The sequence below is a fragment of the Rhinolophus hipposideros genome (genome assembly GCF_964194185.1).
Source record: "Rhinolophus hipposideros genome assembly, chromosome: 6".
In the NCBI taxonomy this organism is placed as follows: Eukaryota; Metazoa; Chordata; class Mammalia; order Chiroptera; family Rhinolophidae; genus Rhinolophus; species Rhinolophus hipposideros.
The window spans coordinates 99284535-99308874 of record NC_138052.1 but is presented as its reverse complement, the minus strand read 5'-3'; the positions used below and the strand labels follow the sequence as shown (position 1 = coordinate 99308874).

The following is a 24340-nucleotide window of genomic DNA, read 5'->3' as shown; positions in this document are numbered from 1 at the left end:
CAAGGTCACAGCGCCAGAGAACAGGAGGCTCAAGCCACCTCAATTAATGGAGAGGGATAACTACCGGGCAAGTACACCTACTTGGGCAATTCTGATTCTCAGGACAAGCAGAGAGGTAAAATGCTGTGATCAGGGGTTCCAGACTCCTTCCTTTCCTCCTGCATTTCTCTGTCTCCCTTCCCCTCACTGTTTCCGTCTTCCCTGCATTCCATAGCTGACCCATCTCCCCATCTTCCATTCAATACTTCCTAAGGAACAATACTTCTTAAGGAAGCAGCCTGGACAGTCTTTCCCACAGATTTGAAAATACCCTGCAGTTCTGTTCTCAGCCGCCCCCTGCCCCCCTGCGCCACAGTAAAGAGAGCCACCCCCCTCCCCCCATGAAAGGTGGCTTCATCATGTGCACGTGGGCCTTTCCCAGTGTGAACTCTGTGAGGCTGGACAGCAAAGCCCTTGCCTGAAGGTTTTCTCCCACTGGCTGCCCTGCTACAGCCGTTCCCTCTGAAGAACATTCCGGTGCGAAGTGGGAGCCTCTGGCGGAAGGCCTCCCCCATCTCTGAGCTCAGGAGGTCTTCCTCCAGTGGGAGTGTGCCAGGGTGGATGAGGCTGGACGTGCAGCTGAATGCGTTCTCACGCTGGTCACTCACAAGACTTTCACACAGCACAAGCTTGAAGCGTGAACACGTTTTCCCACGTCTGTTGCATCCCTAACACCTTCTGGGCTGTGAACTTCCCAGGGCTAAGCCAGAGCTTCGGCAAAAAGCTTTTGGTGGAACATTCAAAGGGACTTTCTCTAGCGTCAACTTTCTGATGCTGAACAAGCTAGGAGACCTGGCTGAATGTTCTCCCAGGAGGCGGCACACACGAGGCCTTTCAGCCGTGGACCTGCGGGTGCTGACCAAGCATGTGCCCCTCGCTGAAGCCCTTCCCACGCCGGCTCACACACAGGCTTTTTTCCAGCGTGGACTCTGGTGTTGAGTGAGGCCGGAGCTGCGACTGGAGAATTTCCCCCGCTCCCCACGCTCGGACCTTCCTCCTGCGTGGCCGCTGACAGCTCCCGCACCTCTGCTGTCCTCCCAGTGGGGAAGGCCCCCCACTGTGAGCGGCCCGGAGAAAGCTGGCGCGCGTGTGGAGCCAACCCCCCAGCACTAAGGGCTGCTCTGCCACGTGGACTGTGGAGGCCCGCCCTCTCCCCTCTGCAGGGTTTCTCACCTTCTGGTCTTACCTGTCAGGCTGGCGAGATTCGCCGAGAAGTCTTCCTGCTTTGCTTCCTGCCCGGGGGAGACGAGCCTGATTACTAAGCTGAGGAGCCCACTACACACTGGAGATGGGAAGGGGAGCCCAGCACAGCTCCTTAGGTCTCCCACTGGCCCGGGGCATGGGGTGAGCGGAGCTCGCATCCGAAACAGGCTTCCAGCCCGTCCCGGCATCCCCCTTTCCATAGCCCCTTGGAGAGGTGCCTGACTGGGAGCTCTGCGATAAAAGCACTCATGTTCGCGGTTCTCCCTCACAACGCCACCTTCGAGGGTGTTCTGAAGTCAGTTACCGTTCATCGGTTTTCTTGAGAAGTTCTAAAATTTCGTTGCTATTTCTAGTCATTCTAGTGGATGTAAGCTTTTTTAAATAATAAAAATTCGCTGTCATTTTCATGGCATTTCAGGAAATAGAGATGGAAAGCAGCCACATCTGGTTATATAGAAGACCGGGAAATAAAGGCTACTGCAGGTTCTGTCATCCTAGATGGAGACAATGGATACTGAGGGAAAGCCAGTCATCCCAGCCACGCCACTGTAGCTGTGGGGCAGAAAGCGAAACCACCTTTTCAGTAGCAGGAACAGGGAGGTGAGGATGTGAGGAACGAAGGAAATATCTGGAACAGCAGACACAGAGACAGGCTACGGAGTCACAGAGAGATAAATAAATGTCTTTATTTAGCTCATTCATTCCTGGGTTCACCCCCAAGCTTCACACTTCACCCTCCCATTTCGAAATAAGTCACACATAACGAGGGCCCGGAAACAAGACTCTTCCCACAGTCTGTACCCCCCCCCACCCCCAGAGCACTGCAGGGACAATGTCATGTCGCTTTCAAATACTTTCAGGGGCACACTCTCTTCTAACCAAACACCCCACTAAGGCAGACAGGCCCGTGGGGCCGTTGAAGCCTGTGCCACCCTGGGTGCCTCCCTAGAGTGCAGGGCCCCGCAGAGCAGCTCCAAACTCCTGCGTGACACACACCCTCCTCCCCAACTCCTCAGACACAGTCCAGAGCGCCAGTAGCTTCCACCTGAAACGTACACCCATAGACGCCACATGACCGACTTTCCACCCATGGAGATCGACGGCCCGCAGAATTAAGGCATGTGGGAGGGATTACGGGAATAAGCATCTGTTAAAGTTACAATAAATATCAAAGGTGTCCATCGTGCCTTTGAAGGTGCAAGAACAGCGGGTCCCAGCCACGCTCGTTACCAGAGCAGGCGCAGCTGCGGGTCTGTGATGAGCGTGTCCAGGCACAGGCCCAGTGCGGGGCGCACGTCGTGTGCCAACCCCCCGCGGGCTCCATCGCAGCAGCCAACGGGGGCTTTACACACACGAGAGCTGCGTGAACAAACGCCACACTCAAAGCGGATTGTGCACATTCACAGATTACTCTGAAATCAAAGCAACTTTAAAAAGAAAAGGACGCCATGCACTCCAGACACTGAGCAATGACATCTGAAGGCAACGGAAGTCCCCCCTTGTCCCCAGCGCACGTCTCCATGCCGCTACCTGCCCAGAATGGATGGTAGATGTCCCACACATCACAGCACTTCAAAATCGGCCTGTCCCTCGCAGTGAATTTCCCTGGGACAGAAAGCCGCTAACCATTCATGCACACACATTAGTTACGGTATTCCACACCAAGGGTGCCAGGTGGTGGGGGGTGTAGGGCGAGGCCTCAGTGAGCCAGGGAAAGAGAGCAGGTCACGAGGCCAACGGAGGCACTTGCAGGAGGGAGAGCCGAGTGGGCGGGGATCCAGGTCACTCAGCATGGTCAGAGTGCCTGGCAGGTGTCAAGGGGACAGAAGCAGAGGCCGCAGCCCATGCCAGAAAACCCACCACGAACACCGTCAGTGACATTCAGGGGCCAAGTCCCAAGGTCCCAGGCTCTTCCAGCACCATCAGGATCGAGCGCATAGCCACTGAGAAGGGGGACAGCAGTCACAGCAAAGCCAGTTACATGTCCCAGGGCCTGCTCAAGTACAAAGTGCTTTCACATACATTCGGTGTGTGCTCCCACGAGCCCCGTGGGAAAGGCACGGCCGGAGCCCGCCCGGCTGTTACCGGGACCTGCCCAAGGCCACACGCCAGGCAGCAGGCGGCAAAGCACCGCCAGAGCGCTTCTCTGTAAGGCTCACTGTCCTCCACTCTGTCCCGTGCTCGCTGCCGAGCCCTCTTCCTACTTCTGCAGGAACCTTTTATTTGAAGGCTTAATCCCAGGAAGACGGAAAAAAAGCACTTAAAATGCTGGCGCTCAGGCCTGATAACAGAAGCAAGTCAATATTAGGAAACTGCTCACTGTCCTTTCCTTTTTGAATGACCTAAAACAGACCCAAGTTCAAAGCAAAACATCAGACTAAAGCATCGCTGCCTTAAACCCTTTTCTGGAACAAGACGGCATAAATAAATAAATAAATAAACACATAAATACATAAATGACATAAATAATATGAAAAGGCACACCCATGTGACACGGTCAGGTTTGGGAAACACATTCAAAACCCACACCCAGGACGCCAAAGCTGAGCTCTCGGAGGGGACAGCCCTCTGCCCCACCCCCTCGGCCTGGGCCAAGTGTCCACAGCAGCCACAGCCCAGATGCAGGGCTGTGCTCAATAGCCAGCAGGTGCCTGGGAATGGCAACAGTCAGGACACACCAGGGACAGGCTGGGGACACGCGGGCTCCTTCCCATGGGACCACCATGTCCCTCCCTGGGGAAGGCTCGGGGACAGCCAGCTGCAGCCCCGGCAGGTTACATATCTCCTTGCTTCCTGGGACAGTGCCCCGGGGCTTAGGGACATGATTTCATAAAGTGCTCTGATTTCAGGAGAGACTCACTCTTTCCTACTCTATGGGCTCCTCGCCAACAAAAGAGAGCTCGAGTAAAGTATGTGTCACGCAAACCAGCAGGAAGGCCCTAAGAGCCACCTGTCTGCACTGCCTTCAGACTCACCGCTGGCAGCTGCGACGCCGCAGACAGGCTGAACCTCCCGTCCTGGATGGTGACAGCATCGCTGACGGCTGGTGAAGGGAGCCGCCCTGCCGGGAAGGGAGCTAAGGCCCCGCTCGCACAGCACACTGGGCCAAGGGCCTGCCCTCGCCTCAGACCCCTCCCAGATCCAGGAAAGACAGCTCGATGCCCAGAAGTTGCTTCAGTGGCAAATGAGCCTGATGTCCCCTGTGGCCTCTGTGCTGAGCCCTGGCCCCATGCAGCCCGAAGGTCACGCCCACATGTGCGGGGCTCCTGGCCGGCAGCACCCCAGAAGGTCCAGAAGGCAGGGCCGACTCAGAGTGCACATCTGCATGACTCAGCTGGGCCACCAGGACAGCACGAGGGGACTCAGAGCTGGGAGAGCTGAGAAGTAAGGGGAGCTAACCATCCACGCGACACCTCTCTCAATTCTACCAAGGAGGTGACGAGCCATGCTCACCCATGTGCCGTGACATGACGTCCCCTCCGGGGGCCCCGTCCACCCACGGGCAGCCCACCCGGTATCCAGGCAGAGCCCTAGCTCCCCAGCTCCGGCCGCAGCCACGGCCCAGTTGTGGTCCTAGCCCCACAATGAACACAGCTCACCCTGTTCCTGGGCTGATGCCCTGACTGCATGGCCTTCACCAGTCACCCACCACCCACAGCTCTTCTCCTGTCAGAAGGCTCTCCTGATGGCACAGCCGGAGCCCCAACTCTGGAGGAGCCCAGCCAACCAGGCTCCCGGCCCTTCCGGAGCTGCACGCAGCCCAGTGCCAGGCCTCGGGGGCTGCCCCACTTACCCCACGGCCAGAGCTCGTAACTGGGGAGAGACTCCACCGACTGCAGCTCCCCTCCAACTCATCTGATGACGTGCCCCCTCAGACCCAGTCGTGAGATACAGGTTAGAGCGGCTTCCCAGCACACAGCCCATCATGACACGAGGCTTACAATTCTGTCCGCAGGCCACAGAAGACAACGACCAGAACTGCCTGTCTGGTCAGCTAAGACGCATGAGGACATTAATGAAATAAACCCATACCATCAGTTCAATTGTTACAAATTCCATTTCTCTTATTGCAGAAAGTCTAAACTCAGATTTGAAATCTGCTGAGGTCTGAACACTCTGAAGGTCGAACCACCATGTCTCCACACGTGGTCCTGAGGGCTCGAGTCACCAGAACGGTTTCCCTAGAAGCGGCAGCTCCTGGAGTGCCCCCCAAGGCAGCACTGGCACAGCTGGGGGCACCGCCCGCTGGGTGACAGTGAGCCCTGGCCACAGACCCGGACATCACACGATCTCCCGCTCAGCCCTGTCCCCTCCCAGCAGCCCCGCAGGCCAGGGGATGACCTCTGACCTCAGTGCTAGCCACTTTCCTGGCTTCGAGGAGCAACTACCAAGACACGAGGCCCAAAACATGAAGCGCAGTTGCCCAGCCACCAGAGGTGCTGTCCCCTGGGCATCGAACAACGGCAAGCCTGGCCCATCCAGAGGACGCGTGAGTCCCACCTCCTGGCATGTGCGGGGCACAGACGAGAGCGCCACAGGTCTCGCCTGTGAGAACTGGCAGTGAACGCTGTGGGGCAGTCCTGGGTCCAAATGTCGGCAGTCGGTCACTGGTGCGTCCGGCGTGACCTCCTAAAGGCAGTGAATATCCGGAAGCTCCCGAGTGGAGTGGCAGAGAACTCACGGGCGCTGGGCGTGGGGCTGGCACAGCTGGGTAGCAGAACAGCAGGGCGCTGTGGAGCTCAGCGTTACCGTGTCAGACAGACGCTGAGACAACACAGCCAACCCATGCAGCCAGGAAAGCATCTCGAATAAAGACAATTCATATGACACGCCCACCACAAGGAGAGAAGGCTGAACTGGCAAGGAAGCGGTGTGTATGACAAATGCCACATGTCAACCCCAGGAGCCGGGGAAAAAACTAGCAAGCTCATGAACAGCGTTTCTATACTCCACTTTTTTACCAAAACTCCCTTTTCTCTTAAGTATTCAAAGGCTTGACTCAAATAATTAAATTGAGAAGTAAAACTATAAACAGAAGCACAGTTCTGGAAAGCGCTAGACTTCCCTACTGGGAATCTCAGCAGGCCTCCGACCTCAGCCCGTGCGTGCACTCACGGCAAGGCCCGTTGCATTAATGTGCACTGAGAAAATCCCAAATGGAGAGAGTGAGGAAGGACAAGGTGAAGTTCTGCATGAGCCTCTCAGCTGGTAACAACCCCAGCACTGTCCAGTGCCCCAAGTACCTGACGTGGGATCACAATCCATGAGGACAAGGCCCTTGTCGCTGCTTTACTGACAGCCAGACGGGATCCGGTCAGCACAGGTGTGGTGACAGGACACATCGGCCCAGCTCCCGCCACGATCACCTCTTCCTCACCGCCGCCGACCCTGCACTTGGCTTCTTTCTACTCGTACAGCAGGAACTTCTTGATGGGGTCCGGCAGCGGCAGCGAGGGGATCAGATGGAGCCGGTATTTGCCAAGAGCTCTTCTCACGGCCACGCGGCACAGACTCAGCAAGGCCCTCGGGACACCTGGAATGCATGGGAAGAAGGGAGATGAAGGAAAGGAGGTGAATTCCTTCCCTCCTCAGGACCGAAGGCGGCTCTGGCTGACAGAAACCCCTGCACACACACCACTGCCATCGTCCCAATTCTGGAGCCAGGAGAGCAGGCGAGGAAGGCCTTGTTCTCCGCTCTGCCCGCCTGTGGAAGGAGCAAAACGCTCACGACCTGGGGCACCTGCTCAGTGTGACAGCACCCCCTCGACTGTTTAATTCCCTAGCCAGAGAACGAGGAGTGACCCCCGAAAGCCCCTGCAGGTATGAATGACTGCCTCCTGCCCTCCGTCAGCTTCTTCTCTCGGTCAATCCCGGAAGCCCCCGTGAGCCTGGGAGAGACAGGCGGAGCAATACATGAGGAGGGCAGGTGACAATTTTGCTTTGGATCAGAACAGCCACGCCGCGTCTCTGCCCCGTGAACCAAGCATGAACATGGGCAGCTTCATTGTATCAGTCTGGCTCCAACCAACCACCAACCAGCTCGTTTGGGGAAGGCGCGACAGGAGCCATGTTTTAATGGCTGGTCCAGGGAAATCCAACCACAAAAACACAAGAGACTGAAGTTCTGTGAGATGTAAGTGTTCAGCGAGAGGCTGTCAGTGCAGATGCGGTGAAGACCCCCAGGGAATGGGGCAGGGCCCAGGCACAGCGCCGCCTGCAGAGGGCGCAGCAGAGAAGTCCTGAGTGGGAGGGAGCCTCTGAGGAGACCAAGCCCCTTAACTGCAGACTCTCTGCTTGCCTGCCACGTGACGGAGTCATCGGCACAATGCTTCTTCACCAATAAGCAAACTATGGACTTTATTCCAACAAAAATTAGACTTAACACACAGTCCAAGGTAATGGTGTCACACGACCCTAAAGAAAAGGGGTTGGAAAGTTCTAGAGAGGCTCACAATTCGTTGTAAGGTAAACATTTAAAACTAAATATAAGCAAAAGAATGTGGGGTCACAAAGCAGAGCAAGGGGGTAAACAGAATGTAATCCTAGGAGCTGTGAGGACATGTGCTTTTGTGGGTTTCCTGGTACCAACTCTTGGTGTCTAGGAATTTTAAAAGAGAAGACAGACCTGGAAGACCATTCTGGAAAACCCCTTGCCCTAACTGAAGATTGTGACTGGGTGCCTAGTCGGAGGGTTTATCTTTTTGAATTGGAACGACTTGGTTCATTCAGCTGAGCCGAGCCGATGACAAGCCAGAGCTGCACACAGACCACTCACTTCTGGCTTCTCTGAAGACCTGCAGGGCCTCGGGGTCCACCTTCCTTCTGCCTCTGGACTCTGGGCCCAGGGACTCCCACTTCACCAGGTTCACGTTCGCGCCAAACTCCACAAGCAGGCTCACGAAGGCCGCCTCACAGCCGTGACGCAGGACAGCATCCAGCACGCAGCCGGGGGAGCCCCTGTAGAAGCCCTGCGTGTTGACAGGGCCGTTGCAGTTGAAGTCGGGGTTCGCCCCAGCCTGGAGGAGCAGCCTGAAGCACTGCAGGTTGTGGTAGGCCGCGCTGATGTACAAGGGGCAGACCACCAAGGAGGTGAGGCGCCGCGAGAACGGGGGCTGGGTGTCAGGCGTCATGTGGTGGTTCACATCGACGTCAGCGCCGGACCTACAGGGAGACACAGGGACGGTCAGACCGTGCGGGGGCCTGATGGCACCCCCGGGTGCCCACAACGCCCTGGGCATGGGGAGCCACAGATCACCACAGTCTCAGAACTTCCAGCTGGTTAACCTATAATCCACGCACGAAATTCCTAAAGGAATTCTTTCAAACCTTTAAATACCTGCTAATCCCACGGCTACTTAAACAATTAAAGGAAGGAAAACTTCCCAATTCACCTTATGAAATCAGTAATCCCAAAACCTGACAAAGGCCACACCATAAAGAAAAACTACCAAGGCGTTTCACTTCTGAGTATCAACTTCAGTAAAATGTTAGCAAAGCGAATTCAAAAACATTAAGAAAGCAATATGTCTTGAGCTCAGGAGGGCTATTCCAAGAACACAAGGATAGTTCCAATATTAGAAACTCTAGTAACATAATCCATCACATTCACAGAGGTAAGGGGAAAATCATGATTATCTCTATAGATGCAAAAAAGGCGTATGCGAAAACTCCACACGTATGCCTGTTTAACAATACTCAATAAAAGAGGCAGTGGCAGCCATGTCCTTAACATGATACAAAATATTTCCTCAACCAGAGGCAGCATATTACCTCATGGGGAAATGCTAGCGGCTTTCTTGCTAAATTAGCCAGGAGCAAGACACGCACCCCCACATTCTTGCCCACTATTTCTAAAGGCATGTTAAATAAAGGTATTAGTGCGATTAAACAAGAGAGAGAATTAGCTAAGATCGGAAAGGGATAAAACTTCCTATTGTAGGACATGACTATGTCTGGAAAGCCCTAAATAATGAATGAAAATACAACTAGCAAGCCATGAATTTATTCCAGTGGCAAGCTGTAAAACCAATAGCCTTCATACATACAAACAAAAACAAGTTCAAAGATAAAATGGCAAAGACCTCACTTATGGTAGCAAAACAAATTTTAAAGTGGGATAGCTAAACACAAACTTAAAAGTAAGTGTCCAAAGTCTGCCTGAGGAAAACTATAAAGTTGACCTTTGAACGTGTGTTTGCACTGCGCGGCCCACGCACACACGGTTTTCTTCAGTATACACTTGGATCTCCACATCCCCAGCTGCGCGTCTGCAGATTCAATCCACCGAGGTTTGGAAACGGAGTTTCCAACCCACGGGTGGGACCCTCAGCGGGAGGGTCGGCTGTTCTAGGTCGTTTTATGTACGGGACTTGAGCATCCGTGGATTTGCTATCTGCAGGGACCCTGGAAGCAACCCCCAGAGACACCAAGGGACAGTACTGCTGAGTTCTGGGGATCCCAAAGTTACACGTGCATTTTCTACTGCACAGGGGTTAGCACCCCTTTACCCCAGGGTTGTTCAAATGTCAACTGTACTCTGATTTATAGATTTGACTTTGGTACCATGTAAATATATGTTGTAAAACAAATTAAGTAAAAAGCAATCCCTAAAAACGGAAAGCAAAACGCAGCCCTTTAGCCCAGCTGGGTACCAGTTGGTGCCATCGGGTACACCTACCAGGCCACTCCTCCCAGCGTCAGACCCACCTGGAAGGACACACAGCTGGCCAGCAGGGCCCCGGGGGTGGACTCATGCAGTCCCTGAGCTAATCCCACGCTGTCCGGCTCCTCTCACCCGCAGTGACAGCCCACATGTGAGGAAACGAATCTCACATGGGGCATGTACAGGTGTCACCTGACCTGGAACCTTCATTCTGACCAGAGCCAATCTCTCAATGACTCCACAGGCACAGCCTTCAGGTCCCCACGAGGGACTGGCCCTTGTCACTGTACTCAGGGACACCCAAACCCACAACTTTCTGTTGGCCATTTAGAGTTGTCCCGAGCCAAGCAAACTACCGACCTGGGTGATTTTACTCTAAGAAGGGCCGCTGCCCACAGCAGGGAGAGAGACCAGGCTCGGTGTCAGCGCTGTGGGAAAAGAAGGGGGGCCTGCCAGGAAGCTGCCTGGATGGGGCGTTGGAGCACGTGTGGGAGCGGCCAGCAGGACAGGAGGCTGGTGCTCACGGGGTCTGGGTGACGACATACCGGGTGAGGACCCAGGTCCCTCAGAGAAGGGAAAGAGAAGAAAGAGGAAACTTGGAAAGAAAAGCAGGATACAGCCCGGGGTGCTGGCTGGACAGAGGCTTAGGGCGAATCTGTAACCCTCGACGTACACAGACGCAGGACCGCAGGACCATGTGGACCTCAGCTCTGTCCCGGAGGAGGGGATGCATTCACACCCACAGCGGTGAGCGCTCCTAGGGTCCGGGCTACGCTTCTGAACACATTCTCCACTCAGAACCAGGACTCCTTGGAGAAATGACTAACTCCAGGCCTGACCCGGGGAAGTACAAGAGGAGTGTAGAAGGTCTTGTTGTATGAGACAGTGAGGAACTGCTGGAAGAATGATGGGGCCATGTCAAAGACAGAGCTGGCTTAGGGCTTCCCCACAGCCAAAGCGGAGACAATCTGAGCGGCAAAATAAGTAACAATGATGTGATTAAATAATAACATCGGATAATACAGGAAACCAAGACTCTAACATAAACAGATGAATAAACTAAACATCTGATAAGGAATAGGATACGTGTTTGCAAAGTACCTCTCCACAAAATACTAATAACAGAGGGAAAGGCCTAACTTCACACTGGAGACTCTTGGCAGACACCAGCCACCTTCACCAAAGCATCGGAGAACATCAGCAGTAACAGGAGCCACTGAAACCACGAGCAATCTCGCGGGACATGCCGAGAAGAGCACGGCCTCGTTCCTGAGACTGCTGCCCAGCACACGTTACCTTGCTCAGACCCGCTGGCCTGAGCTGCCAGGGCCCTGGACAGTCCTGTAGTACCTCCCGGCTTTGTCATCGCATGTCTCATTTGAATTAGGGAAGGGCGAGTTGCAGGCAGTACTGCTGACGGGTCCGGGGCAGAGAGAACAGCACCGTTTCCCAGCTTTCATAACAATGGCTGGCCCACGTCATGGCCAGTCATCGCGCTTTATCATCTGCCTTTTCAGCACTATTCCGAGTGTCCAAGGGAATGTCCCTCTAGAACCAGCACTGCTGCTGTCGGGTAGCACAGGCCTGGGAAGGGAGGGGACAGTACGCAGATCGATGTGCTCATGTGACAGTCAGCTTCCCCACTGACACCGTGTAGCAAACATCACCCTGCTCCAAGATAGCCTGCGAGTGACAAGAGAAACATTCCAGAACACGTACCAAAACAGGCAGAAACTGTGTTTCATTTCACACACCCAACCAATTAAGAAAAGGAGAACTAGGTTTCACCCAGTGATTTTATTTCCCCTCCTCATTCTTAAGAGGTTTATTTTCCAAAATGTTTGTAATTTTGGGCAATATGACAATCTAGTGTTAGCTGAGCTGTGGGAAAGACAGCCCTGCATCCACTCATAAAAATATACTGGATGGGATCCAGTTAATTTTAATCCTGAATATTTTCCAAAATTCCCCTACTGCTTTTAATATCACTGGCAAGGAACCACCAGGACAACTCAATAAATCAATATAACTTTTGCACACAGAGAAATACCAATCCTTACCTTTTCTACAAAAAACATCAGCAATATATATCAAGGGAATTTACAAGTAACAAAACAGGTTTACTTGTAGAGGGATAGCAAATTGCGACCGTGACAGAAGCAAGCCCTGCCTGCGAGGGAAAATGACAGGGGAAGGCAGGAGTTGCATTTAGACTGTGTTTAGATTGTGTTATCTGTTCAGTAATTAACCACGTCCCTCCCATTTTCCAAGTCAATTATCAGATAATTTGGAATAGAGGAATAATCCACGTTCGTGATACCTCACTGTAAAAGTCAAGTCCCGTGCTCCAGGGAGGGAATGAGATGTCTTAATAACCTTTTCTCAAGAAGGGCATCTGTGTCTGTACCTCTGAAAGTCAAGCCTGCAGTTAATTCAAAGCAGCTGTGCACCATGAGCTGATGGAAATGCCCAGAGGGGTTTCTGGAGCCGAGATGAAATTTCAGCGATTGATCCCACTCAGAAACATTTCCAAATGAATGACTTACATTCTCCAAGACGCTGAGGTGGATTCAATTATCAGGCCTTAAGGAGCAGAGGAAAGCACCACCGCTTTATTGCTCTTTACTGCGACAGCCACCCCACCCTCTTTATCTTTCCAAAAGCCAGTTTCAGAGCCCGTTAGTACAGAAAAGCTTTTGCCAGACGAAGTATGTTCTCAGCGCCGAGTTTAAACACCATGTTCTGTGCAGGGCAGGGGCAGTGCCAGGTCCCGCTCCTCAGCACCAGCCCACGGCTCTGACACAAGAGAGCCTTTCCCTAATCGTCTTCAACACTGAGAACAGGGGACCAAAATGACACTGGGTCCGCCACAGAAGGAGCTGCCTCCAGAGAAAGGGAGGGAGGAAGCATCTGTGTTAGAAAGAAGTCACTGGAGACACAGAAAATGAGAATGCATCTGGTTGAAATGAGAAGAAAGGTAACCATCAGTACGATTAAAACAAGACCATAAGCCATCTAATAAGAGAAAGGGAAAGCAAAGAAAACAGAGACCATGGAACAAAGAGATCAAATAAAGGAATAGTCAAAAAACAGAAAGGTAACAGACATAGACCTAACATCAGCTACAGCACTAATGGTAATTGTATTAAAAACAAACAAGGCCAGACAGTCAAATACTAAAGGTGAGCACACAAAAAGTTACTTAAACCCAGAAAATGAAAACTAAAAGTTACAGAATGCTGTGTAAACAAGCCTCCAATAAAACCAACAAACTTTTCATTCAAAACAATGTTTTGATAACGAGTATAATCAAAAAGAACTTTTATGAGCTCAATTAGCATCAAAACATAGGAAGCAAAAACGACTAGAAATGTAAGGGGAAACTGACAGGTCACAACAGTGATTAGAGACTAACAGTTGCCTGAATCAGGGGCAGCTCCAATGGTTAAAACGTAGAGAGAGAGATGCGGAGCACCACGGCTGAGGCTGCCCCACTGACTGTGCAAGTGAAACACCGGGCAGAGACTGCTGCATCCACCACAACGAAGTCTGGGGTTACAAACGTAATTAAAAGGGCGGCCGGACGGCTCCGGTGGTCAGAGCGCGAGCCCGCAGCCACAGGGTCGCCTGTTCAATTCCCGCAGGGATGGCGGGCTGCGCCCCCTGCAACTAAGACTGAAAACGGGGACTTGGAGCTGAGCTGCGCCCTCCACAACTAGATGGAAGGACAACGACTTGGAGCTGATGGGCCCTGGAGAGACACGCTGTTCCTCAATATTTTCCAATAAAAATTTTTTAAAAAGTAATTTAAAATAAAAACCTGAAGGAATCCCCAAAATGGAAATCAGATGGTCCTTATTATCTGAGCACAATATAATAAATTAGAAGTCCACAGACGTTTCTATTAAAACTTTGTCCATAAGAACAAAGAGGAAATCAACTTCAGTTATACTACTTAAAAATAAATAAACAGCTTATAGCCAAAGCTATAAGCAAAGGTAAATTAACAGCCTTGAATGTTTACATTATTAATCAAGAAAAACTGAAAAAGCATTCAATTCAAAAAGTTAGGGAGAAAATAAAGGAAAATAGAAAAAAAGATAAAAATAGAAATTAATTAGTAAGAAAAATAAGAAAACCGATCAAGCTAAGAAGTAACTCTTTAAAAAGACTAAACAGAACAGACATATCCTCTAACAAGGCTAATTTTAGAGCGAGAGGAGAGCAAGCAGGGAACCCAGGGAGAGAAGGTGGCTGCAGGACGAGCAGACGCACCGGGCCCCGCAGTACTGACCTGATGAGGGCCTTCAGTATGTCGGCCCTGCCCACACGAGACGCGTGGTAAACTGGGGTGCTCCGGTGGTGCCGGCTTCCGTTGGGGTCGGCTCCGGCCTCCAGGAGGATCTGGGCGCTCTCCAGGTGTCCGTTGACCACGGCCACGTACAGGGCCGTCTGTCCCTTCACATCCACCAGGTCCACCTCGGCGCCCTTCCGGATGAGGAAGTCCACGCAGTTGCCGTGGCCGGCAGTGGCCGCGATGCGCAGGGGCGTGCAGGGCAGCCAGCCGCAGCACCACACAGACTTCTCGTTGATGCGGCTGAGAGAGAGCACAGGGCAGCCAGGCGCTGGGGGCGGCTCCACGGCCGAGCGCTGCTCCACCCCCACCCCACACCCCGAGCCGAGACGGAGGGCAGGCTCCTGAGACAGTCACCCTTCCTTCAGTGACGCTCCCGCGGGCGTTCTGGTGTGTGAAACGCCATCACAAACTCGCTCTGCTGGACCTGTGCACGTGGCAGCACAGGACTGAAGAGCACACTTCACAGAGGAAGACACTCCACTCGGGTTGGGCACTAGCACTGAGATCTTGGGGTTCCTGACTCGCAGGCCAAAGCTCTCTGCTCCACCCCCGAGGGAGTGCCTGCCTCGGGAGGCAGCGCAGGGGGTCGGGGGGAGAACAGGTCAGTGCACTCACTGGGGTGGGGATGGGGCTCCAGGCCCCTCCCCACCAGCCACCACCTCTGAAGGCTGAGGCTGGAGGGCTCTCTGGGCCTCAGTAACCTCCCTGGGACGAGGTGACACTGTGGTCCCTCTGATCTGACACAGCACCAGTGACAGTCTGCAGGGATCACTAAGGCCGCTAAGGCCTACGCTCCTGCAGCAGCAGCAGAGAGAAACTGTCCAGACTCAGCTCTCATCAGAAGTGACAATCAGACCACGACTACCTGTCAAGAAATGCCATGGCTATGCAGTCCACTGACCCACCAAGCCACCAACCGAGGCACAGTTCACCTCAGGCTCCCAAGGCAGCTCTGCACAAAGCTCGGGAATCCAGACCACGGAAGCAGTGACCCAGAAATATTAGTGGGTCAGGGGTTCCTCCTTCAGCTCTGAACTAGCTTCACAAGGAGGCCAGGGAATGCTCCGAGGACTCATCACCAAAGAAATATGTCGCAACAAAATAAATACCGTCAAAAAACAGGAGAGGCCCTGAATTGAGTATAAAAAGAAAGAAAAAAGTACTTGGAAAAGCAATGTGAAAATACTTGGTTGAAGACAGCTGACTTCTAATTTATTCTGTTTTTATTCTATTGTTACATCCGCAAATTTCAGGTTTTCTCTGGGCTTGAGTCATTCACATTAAATACTACTGTATAATCCATCTAACGTCTTTGTATGACAATCCTTTCTGGATATCTGTAGCTTCTTTTTTTATTTTAATACTGATACCTGTTCTGACGGATAATGATAAGACATTAGAAGGAAAAAGAAGAAGAAACCCATTTCTATACTGTTGGAAATCCTTCTCGGGGGACCTATCCACAGAAGGTGGTATTAGCATGCCTTCTACCCACTCCCTGCCATCCTAACCCTTAGAGGGAAGCAGAAACACGAAAAAAGCACGGAGGAGTTTCCGGCAGCAGGTGAGTTTGAATCTAGTTGGGCTCCAGTCTTAGACACACATGCAATCGGAGAACACCCAGAGAGAACACCTGCTCTCCCAGGTGTCCCAGGTGGGGACAGGTAACAGCCAGGCCCTGCGGCTATAAGGGAAGGGCCTGAGCTGGTTTGGAGGAACCGGCAGGATTTGGCACAAACCATCCACAAAGGGAGCAAGAGACTGAGCACCTGGCATTTGCCTGGCTGAGGAGACAGCTGTCCCTAGACCCTGGCAGCTGACGACTGAGGGCCTGAGAAGCCACAGAGCGGAGTACAGCAGGAATGATGTACAACTATGGCACATCAGGAAGTCCAGACACCCAGGGGAATAACCAGATGAAAATAAACAAGGAAGGCGAGTGTATGTGTACCGCTTAGGATAAAGAGCCATGAGAGACTGTCAAGGGGCAGGGCCACCCACTGCTGAAGAGGGTCACAGTGCTGCCTCAGGGGTAACATCGAGGAGCTGACACCCAGAGAGGGCCAGAAATTGCCAGAAAATATACAGCTCAAATGACAGAGCTGGACTTGAACTCAGGTCTCCCTGCCCTCACTCTGGCACCTCCTACAAGTGGGACCATGCTTCCTCAGTCTCCTTTTTCCCCTTGTGCTCTAACACTGCAAGGCCTCAGGCTCCTAGTCTGCAAACCAGAGTGCCATGCCTCCGTCACAGACCATGAGCCTCAGCGGCGTGCAGAGCCCTGGGGGCCCAGGCACTGGGCCAGCCCCCGGCAGCGATGACGCTCACCTCCGGTAGCTCTCCTCTTGCAACAGGCTCCTGAGGGTCTGGAGGTCCCCCACGTAGGCTGCGTCATGGAGCCTGGTGTCCTCACAGTGCTCCAGCGGGTGGTCACAAAACTGCTCCCTCAGCCACTCCTTCAGATTAGGACCTGCACTGAAGAGAGGGGCTCCTGTCAGCTCCGGGAAACTTTGCCACCACCAACCAAAAAGGGGCGCCAATGCAGCGTCCCCTTCCTCTCTAGAAGAAATCATTCCCATGCTCCAGAAACTTCCAGAGCACAGAAAAATACAGAAAGTTTCCCTTAATGAAAGTAGCACATTCCTGACCCCAAAGCTGACAAGAATAAAAACATTATAAATGTTGGTAGGATGGGGGATGGCGAACCAAACCTACCTGAGAACACAGAAGACCCTAAATGAAATACGAGTTTTTCGTAAACATAATTACAGACAGGATCATGAGGAAAGGAATACAGTCTGCCTGTGTTCACGTCCTGTGCACGCACCACACTGTCCCCGCGTGACCCCGTGTGTGACCCCGCGTGTGACCCCGTGTGTGACAGCACACCCGGCCACAGGTAGGCTCCTCCCAATGCGGACGTTGCTTTTTATGTTCAAATCTCTTCTGAGAACCTTCTGTACACAAGGCTCAACCACAGCACAACGGGGGTGCCGACTAGTCCCCTGGCCCTCCAGGCTTTGCTGGTCCATTGGCAGAGGTCAGACATAAAGGCCACAGGCGGGTGGATGGCAGCAGGGGTTCACACACACAGGGGTCACCCCCGCTGATCCCACAACCAGACCTGCAGCAGATCAACAGGCGGGCATCAAGACTCTGCTGGGGCCACCACCCCAATCCCCCTTCAGTTCTTACCCTCCACAGCAGTCACCCCAGAGTTTCATCCCAAGAGTGAAAAAGTTCGAAGCGGGAGTGGATAAGATTCTGGTGCACCGCAAGGCCCGACAGGTAAGCGGGAGTCTGGGCCTCCCTTGCTGGCCTCATTTCAACCTACTGTGTGCTCGAGTCAGTGCAGCTCAGTCCCCTTCCCCAGCTCCAGATCCTCCCAGGTGACTTCAAGTTTGCGTGTTTCTGATCAGCTTCCCCAGTGACAACACAATTACCATGCACGGACCTTAAGCTTTCACTGGAAGTCTCCGTGCCCCCCGTGCCCCTGCCCTCCCAGGCCTGCAACACACTAAGTGACAAGACGGTGCTGCCCGGATACAGGGCTGCGGAATGTAGGGCAGACCGACCCTTGCTTCCCCAAGACTGTTCTCTGTCCTGGGAAGCAGCTGTCCGTCCTCTTTTCCCAACTGAAAACCTGTCATTCCAACGCTCACTCTCGCATGAGGTGACATCCCAGACCTGAAGGTCCTGGCTGTCCCTGGGTTCAAAGTCAATAGCCACCGACCGCAGGATGGGGGGCTTCGTCTGACTGGCTGTTGTTCACTGCGGTGTCTCCTAGCCCAGCACGGTGCAGCCTCCCAGGTCCTCAACGAAAGTCTGCAAACGAGTGGCCCGGTGCAGGGACTGCAGGGACGGAGGGACGGATGCAAAGTGCTACGTGACCGGTCACCAAGCCACCACTGTGCCCTAAATCACGCTCAGCAGAGAGGCAGAGGAATCAACTTCTTAGTTTGTTACTAAAACCTAGTACGCCGTGTGGAAGGCGTCTGTCCCGGAGCGCACGGAGCACGGGGCGCACGGGGACGCTGGGGGCGCGGCAGGGGGGCTGCCCCGCGGGTGGCGGGGGGGGGGGGCTGCCCCGCGGGTGACGGGGGGGGGGGCTGCACCGCGGGTGGCGGGGGGGGGGGCTGCCCCGCGAGTGACGGGGGCTGCACCGCGGGTGGCAGGGCCGCTCCCCGCGAACACGTCCGCGGCGGGACCCGGGACCCTTTCAGGAGGGACCCCCCGCAGGCGGCCCAGCTGCCCGCTGTGCCGGCGGCCGGGGCCCCTGCCGTGTCGCGGGCCGGTCCCGACCGCGCCGGGGACGGCGTCCTCGCGGCCCGCGGGGGCCACGCCGCCTGGAGCTGGCCCTGGGGGCTTTCCCGACGGGCGCGCTCCCCGCTGCAGAGGCCCGTCCCGCTTACACGCGGGCCGCACCGGCTCACGGGGGGCCGTTACAGCGCCAGTTCCACGGGAGGAGAAGCCGCGCGCGGGCTGTGTCCGCGGAGCCGGGGACACAGCGAGCCGCGGGGGCCCGACCCCGCACGAGGACGCCGCCGCCCCGCAGGCCCGCGGCCGGGCGGCTGCGCGCACGTTACCTGCGGGCCCCGGCCCGGCCCGGCCGTCGGGGCCGCCGCCCTCCGCCATGGGGTCCCTCGGCGCCGCCGGAGCGCGGCCCGCAGAGCAGGACCCGCGCGGCCGCCGCCACTTCCGGCGCCGCGAGCAGCTGGGTCGCGTCGGGGGCGCGGCTTCCGGCGGGCGCGCCCCTGCCTCCCGGGCTTCCGGCGGCGGCGCGGGGCGCCGGGCCTTCCCGCCGCCTCACTGCCCGACGTGAGGGCCGAGGGGGCCGGGCCCGTGGCCGGCGCAGGGTTCGGGGCGCGCGCCGCCAGCCCCCACAGGGCCGTGCGTGCTCCACGGGAGAAGCGGAGGAGTCTGGGAAAACGCGTTGACCTGGGGGCGGAGCTCATTTGCATGGCTGTGGGCCCTCGGGTTGGTCGGCCCGGCCCCGCCCACACTGGGGGCGTGGCCAGCTGCCGCGAGAGTGCGGCGGGGCCCCGGGAGGTTCGCGGTGCGGGCCTGACTTTGACCTCAGCCCGGCGGAGCGGGCTTCCCGGGAGTGCGGCTGAGAGGAGGCCGGCACCGGGCGGCAGCGGCCCGGCGCACGGTGTCGCCGCGCTCGGGCGTGGGCCCGGAGCAGCCCCGGCAGGGCGTGCGCGCGAAGGTGCGGAGACTTGCAGCTCTGCTCCGCGCCGCAGGCTCTGCCGGAGGGGCGCCGCGGGGCTGGGCGTACATTGATGTGGTTTTGGACGGACGCTCCCCGAAATTCCTTCCACGAAGGCGAGAGCCGTGTGGGTCAGTAATAGCTCGGTGCCCGACACCAACGCAGCGTTTGTGGAGTGACCGTGCACACGCGCGTGTTGAACTGCTGCCAATCCGTGTGGACCGAGTTTGGGCTCTCAGCACGGATTCCCTTGGCTGCTGCCGTGCTCCCCCCCGGGTTAGAGAGAAGGTTTCTGCAGGCGGAGGAGGAGGAGGGCCTCGGCCGGTGGGCAGGGAGCGGACGCGGGGGACAGGGGGAGGCCCGTCCCGTGGGAGGAGCGGAAGCAGGACACCCAGCAGGGGACAGCCGAGGGGGGGCCCGAGCCCCCACCGCCGTGCCCGCCACCCGCTGGCCGCTCTGCTCTTGTAATAACCGGGCCAGGCTGGGGTGAGGGGAGCCCCGCAGACGGGAACCGGTGCCGCGGGAGGAGTGCGCTGGGGCCCGGGCCGAGACGCGCGGGCTGCTGGGTGGCACGGCCCTGGCGGCAGGCCCTGCGGGCTGCTTGTTGGCGGAAGGGGTTGTCGTGCAGCGCTGTCAGGACTGGATAACGGAGAGAGCACCCTTGGCTCTCCGCCGGGTGACGCCCACGTGCTGCCCGGCTGGGAGCCAGGGCGGCCCAGCCCACTGGGCTCCACCAAAGCGACACAGAAACACCTGCGAGCTTTAAAAACACGGAAGTCTGGGGAGTGCCCATCCCGGGGTGAAGGGATAAGCAGTGTGGTCTGTGTATACGATGGGATACTATTCAGCCTTAAAAAGGAAGCACATTCTGACACATGCACGCGCGCACACACACACACACACACACACACACACGACATGGATGAACTTGAAGACATTATGCTCCGTGAAATAAGCCAGTCACAGAAAGACAAATACCGCGTGATTCCGCTCATATGAGGTTCCAAAGGGAGTGAATTCGTAGAGACAGAGCGGAGCAGGGTGGGTTCCCGGGCTGGGGAGGGAGGACCGGAAGCTGCCTCGTGGACAGAGCTTCAGTCTGGGAAGATGAGGAAGTTCTGGAGCTTGGTTGCACTACAGTCTGAATATACTTAACACTACGGAACGTTATGTTCGAAAAAGATTAAGATGGTAACGTTTATTGTGTATATAATATTGCAATACAACAAAAAGGAAACCTGGTCCCACCCGACCCCCACCCCAGAGGTCTGATGCCGTTGGTCTGGGCTGTGGCCCAGACATGGTGATTTTGAGTCTCCCAGTTGATTCTAACGTGAAGCCAGTTTGAGTGCCCCATCCCGCCAGCTCCTGCAGCCAGCTCCTTTGCCTCGAGGGTTAAGTGGCCTGAGCAGAGGTCCAGGTGCTTGCACCTGGCTCTGAGGTTGCCCTGGGGATCCTGTCTCTCCTGGAGAAGACCAGGGGCACCAGTCGGCCCATGGCATCCCCAGCCCCTCCTGAATGCCCGCCCACCGGCCACGGGGCAGTGCTCCCACACCAGCAGGTGCTGAAGTGCTACTACCCCTCACCCTGTTCTTCAGGACCCTGAGGTCAGGGAGGTTCAGTGCCATGCCCCAAACTCACAGTGGCTGAGATGGGACTCCGACCCAGGATGGTCCAGCCCTGCAGCCGCTCTCTTTAGACCTCACCTTCTGTCCAGGGCCCCCCTTCGTCCAGGTCCTTTGAGCACAAAACACCCACCACAAAGGGAGGCTCAGTAACTGCTGCAGATAGAATTCACTCAGGCCACAAGGTCCACAACCAACAGGAGTTTGCCGGTGCCATCACAGCTGTGGGCACACTGTGCTATCAGCACCAGTGCTGGATGGACCAGGGCCAGTGCCACCTCAAGCAAAGGGGGCTGTCCCTGCGCCCTCTAAGTCCCGGTGGCACCCTCGAGTTTTCCCACCCCTGTCACTTCCTCCCACCCTGAAATCACCCCTCAGTCCTGTTGCGGTCTGACAGCTCAGGCCTCCCCCATAGCAGCCCACTCATCTATGTCCCCAAAATAAAACACCCCGTGTCCCCAAATGATCCCTCCTTGGAGTCTAGCCCAATCTTTCTGGAGGATAGTTTGGCATAAAATGTCTACAATCTGTAATTAGAAATTCCTCTTCTAAGCATTTATTCTAAGGAAATCATCAGATGTGAGAGATTTAGCTCCAGTGGTGTTCAGTGAACATAATTTTATAGCAGAAATGTCCAACAGCAGTTTTCCGGCTCAGGAGCTCTGGGAAGGGCCAGGCCACCCCATACTAACCAGCCTCTCATCCCACCCCGGTTCCCTCCGTACTGCAGGGATCCAGGGCCCCTCCTGGAAACAGCCTCACTGCTGCACGTGGTGAGGCCCCTCACCCCAGATTTCAGGGTGCCAGGGTGCTGGTGATGCTGGCAGTTCCGTCCCCACGGCCCTGCTCTGAGGATGGGGCAGCAAATGGCCACCTGCCTGGTAGGAACCAGGCAGCTCTCCTGGTCCAGGGCCCCTGTGGGCCTGCATGTGGGACAGCCCCTTTCAGGAGGCCTTGAGTCTCCCTCACTTTTTAGAGCTCTCCTTTGTCCCCCAGGGGCCAGGGGCCAGGCCCACCTCCGCCCACACCCCATCCTTAGGCAGGAACCACTCCATTCACAGCCCCCGCTGGGAGAGAAGCAGGGATCAAAGCCAGAGGCGGTGTCCAAGCCAGCCCTCAGCCTGGCGGTGGCCGGTCAGTGTGGCCTGCGGAGCCTCCCACACAATGCTCTCACCAGCCGGAAGCAATGGAGAACAGTGTGGACCCCTGAGCCCATGGACCTACCAGGCTACCATGGGAAGCCCTGGCAAGCGGTGCCCTCTCTGTGTGTCCCTACAGGTGGCTCCATGGGTGTCGGGAGACCACAGAGCTCCATGAGACCAGACGAGACTCCTGTGTGAGCACCAACTGTGTGGCAGTCTCTTGGGGGGTGGGGAGGGGTGTTCAGAGTCAAAGGTGGGAGACGCCTGAACCTGCGTCCCAGGAGCATTGCCTCACAGCAGATTTGGCCAATTCTTAGAGATGAGTCCCGCCCCAGGGTGACCAGACACCCGTTTGCCCCAGGTTGGAGGGGCTCCTGAGTGAGGACTCCCAGTGTTACAGCCAGAGTGAGTTGGGTCCCTGCCCCACCCCTCAGGATAGCCCACCACCCTGCCTCACCCGCCCTCTCACTCTCCTTCATGTCATTCAGCTGGGTTGCTGTCACTCAGGCTGACTGCTCCTGAATGATCTGGAACTCGTCTGTTCCTGAGCCGGCTTCTAGGCCTTCACAATGTACATTCCAGCCTCCTCCCTGCAGCTCCCAAGGCTCCTTCTAGAACCCAGGGTGCACACACCGGGCCCTCAGTCCCTTCCCCCCCACCAGACACCAGCCCCAGAGCGCCAGATGCCTCCGAGTCCCTGGGGACCTGCTGGCACCAGGGCTCCCTGCCAGCCTCCCCTACTGTCTCCAGTCTGCACAAACATCTCCGCTCACCCTGACTTCCTGCTGGCCGGGAGCTGTCTTATCTGTCCTGGCAGATGTCTCCATTCCTCAAAAGCTGCTTCTGGTCACACAGATACTGTGATTCTCTCACCCGAGCTGGTCAGGGCTTGTTATTGACAACGGCCACCCCAGCCACGCGGTGCCTGGTCCAGATGCAGGGCTGAGCCTATGGTCCAGCAAAGGGGGTGAATGGTGGTCCCCCGAAAGATAAGTCCACTTCAGAACCTCTGGAGCCTCATTTGGGAAAAGGGGTTTTGCAGATGTGATTAAGGATCAGTCATCCTGGATTTACGGTGGCCGTATGACGGTGTCTTTATAAGAAAGCAGAGGGAGATGTGAGACTCAGACGCACAGCGAGAGGACGACAGTTAAGCTGGAGGAGAGGAAGGACCACCCCCAGAGCCTCTCAGGCTGTGCGGGACCCCAAGCCTCTATGACTCTTTCTATGTGTCTCTTTGCCCTGCTGTGTGTGCCTGTATTATCTCTGGCTCTCTCTGAAACAGTCTCTTTCCCTTTGTGTCTGCCCCCCAACCCCACCTACTACCAGGTAACAAAATACTTGGTGGCTTCAAATATCAGTTGTCACGTGTGTCTCCCACGGCCTCCGTCCCCAGGAGTTGCAGGGGGCACAGCAGGGCAGGCTCTTCTCTGCTTCACGGCTGAGGCCCCAGCTGGGAGACTCAGGCTGGGGCTGGGGTCAACTGAAGGGACCCTGGTTCCCAGGCGTGTGCAGGCTGTTGGGGGGCCTGGCTGGGCATGTGGGTCAGAACACCGCCACGTGGCCTCCCCACGTGCTCTGGGATCGACACAACATGCTGGCTAGATTCCAAGGGGAGAATGGAGGCAGGAGAAAAGATGGGGGGGAGCGAGGGAGGGAGCAGGGAGAGCCAGGTGGCCGCATAGATGTGACACCTTGGAAGTCATGCATCATCATTTCCATGGCATTCTACTGGTCAAACAAGCTACAAAGGTCTGCCCTGGTCCAAGGAGCAGCACAGACCCCGCCCACCACTCTAAGGAGGAAGGTCAGTGTCGCAGGAAGGAAAGGATGTGGGCTGTGGGATGGGATGTATATTGCTGCAGCTATTTTGGGTGATAGTCTCTCTCTGTCTACCTTTCTCTGTGTTGATCTCTCCCTGTCACTCTGTCCCTGTGCCTCTCTGGCTTCCTGTCTCTCTCAGCTCACCAGTCTCTCCCCTCTGCCCGTCCCTGTGCAGTTAGTTGCCCAGCCCTCGCTCAGATGGAGCTCCTTAGCCCGCCCTGAGCTTCTGCCCATGCCCTGTGACTGGCCCTTGGTCTCACTGAGTCAGAGACTCCAGGC

At 55.8% G+C, this 24340-nt stretch overlaps 1 protein-coding gene across 1 annotated transcript; it reads right to left on the bottom strand.

Annotated features, from left to right (window-relative positions):
- Nucleotides 1–1905: 1905 nt before the first annotated feature.
- On the bottom strand, nt 1906–19027 carry ASB1 (ankyrin repeat and SOCS box containing 1). Its single transcript, XM_081050673.1, has 5 exons — nt 18848–19027; nt 16590–16731; nt 14199–14501; nt 8018–8403; nt 1906–6775 (listed from the first exon to the last, which is right to left on the bottom strand). Exons 1-5 carry the CDS (start codon nt 18894–18896, stop codon nt 6648–6650), a joined length of 1008 nt encoding a protein of 335 aa, XP_080906799.1. The 5' UTR covers nt 18897–19027; the 3' UTR covers nt 1906–6647.
- Between the last annotated feature and the right edge of the window lie 5313 nt (nt 19028–24340).

What these genes read in the sequence shown, in the direction of transcription:
- ASB1 (XM_081050673.1), bottom strand. Translation starts at nt 18,896, where the DNA reads ATGGCGGAGGGCGGCGGCCCCGACGGCCGGGCCGGGCCGGGGCCCGCA. An exon ending in CAAGAGGAGAGCTACCGGAG is followed by an intron (nt 14,502 to 16,589) that starts GTGAGCGTCATC and finishes GCTCTCTCTCAG; the next exon opens with CCGCATCAACGAGAAGTCTG. An exon ending in GGTCTTCAGAGAAGCCAGAA is followed by an intron (nt 6,776 to 8,017) that starts GTGAGTGGTCTG and finishes CATGCATTCCAG; the next exon opens with GTGTCCCGAGGGCCTTGCTG.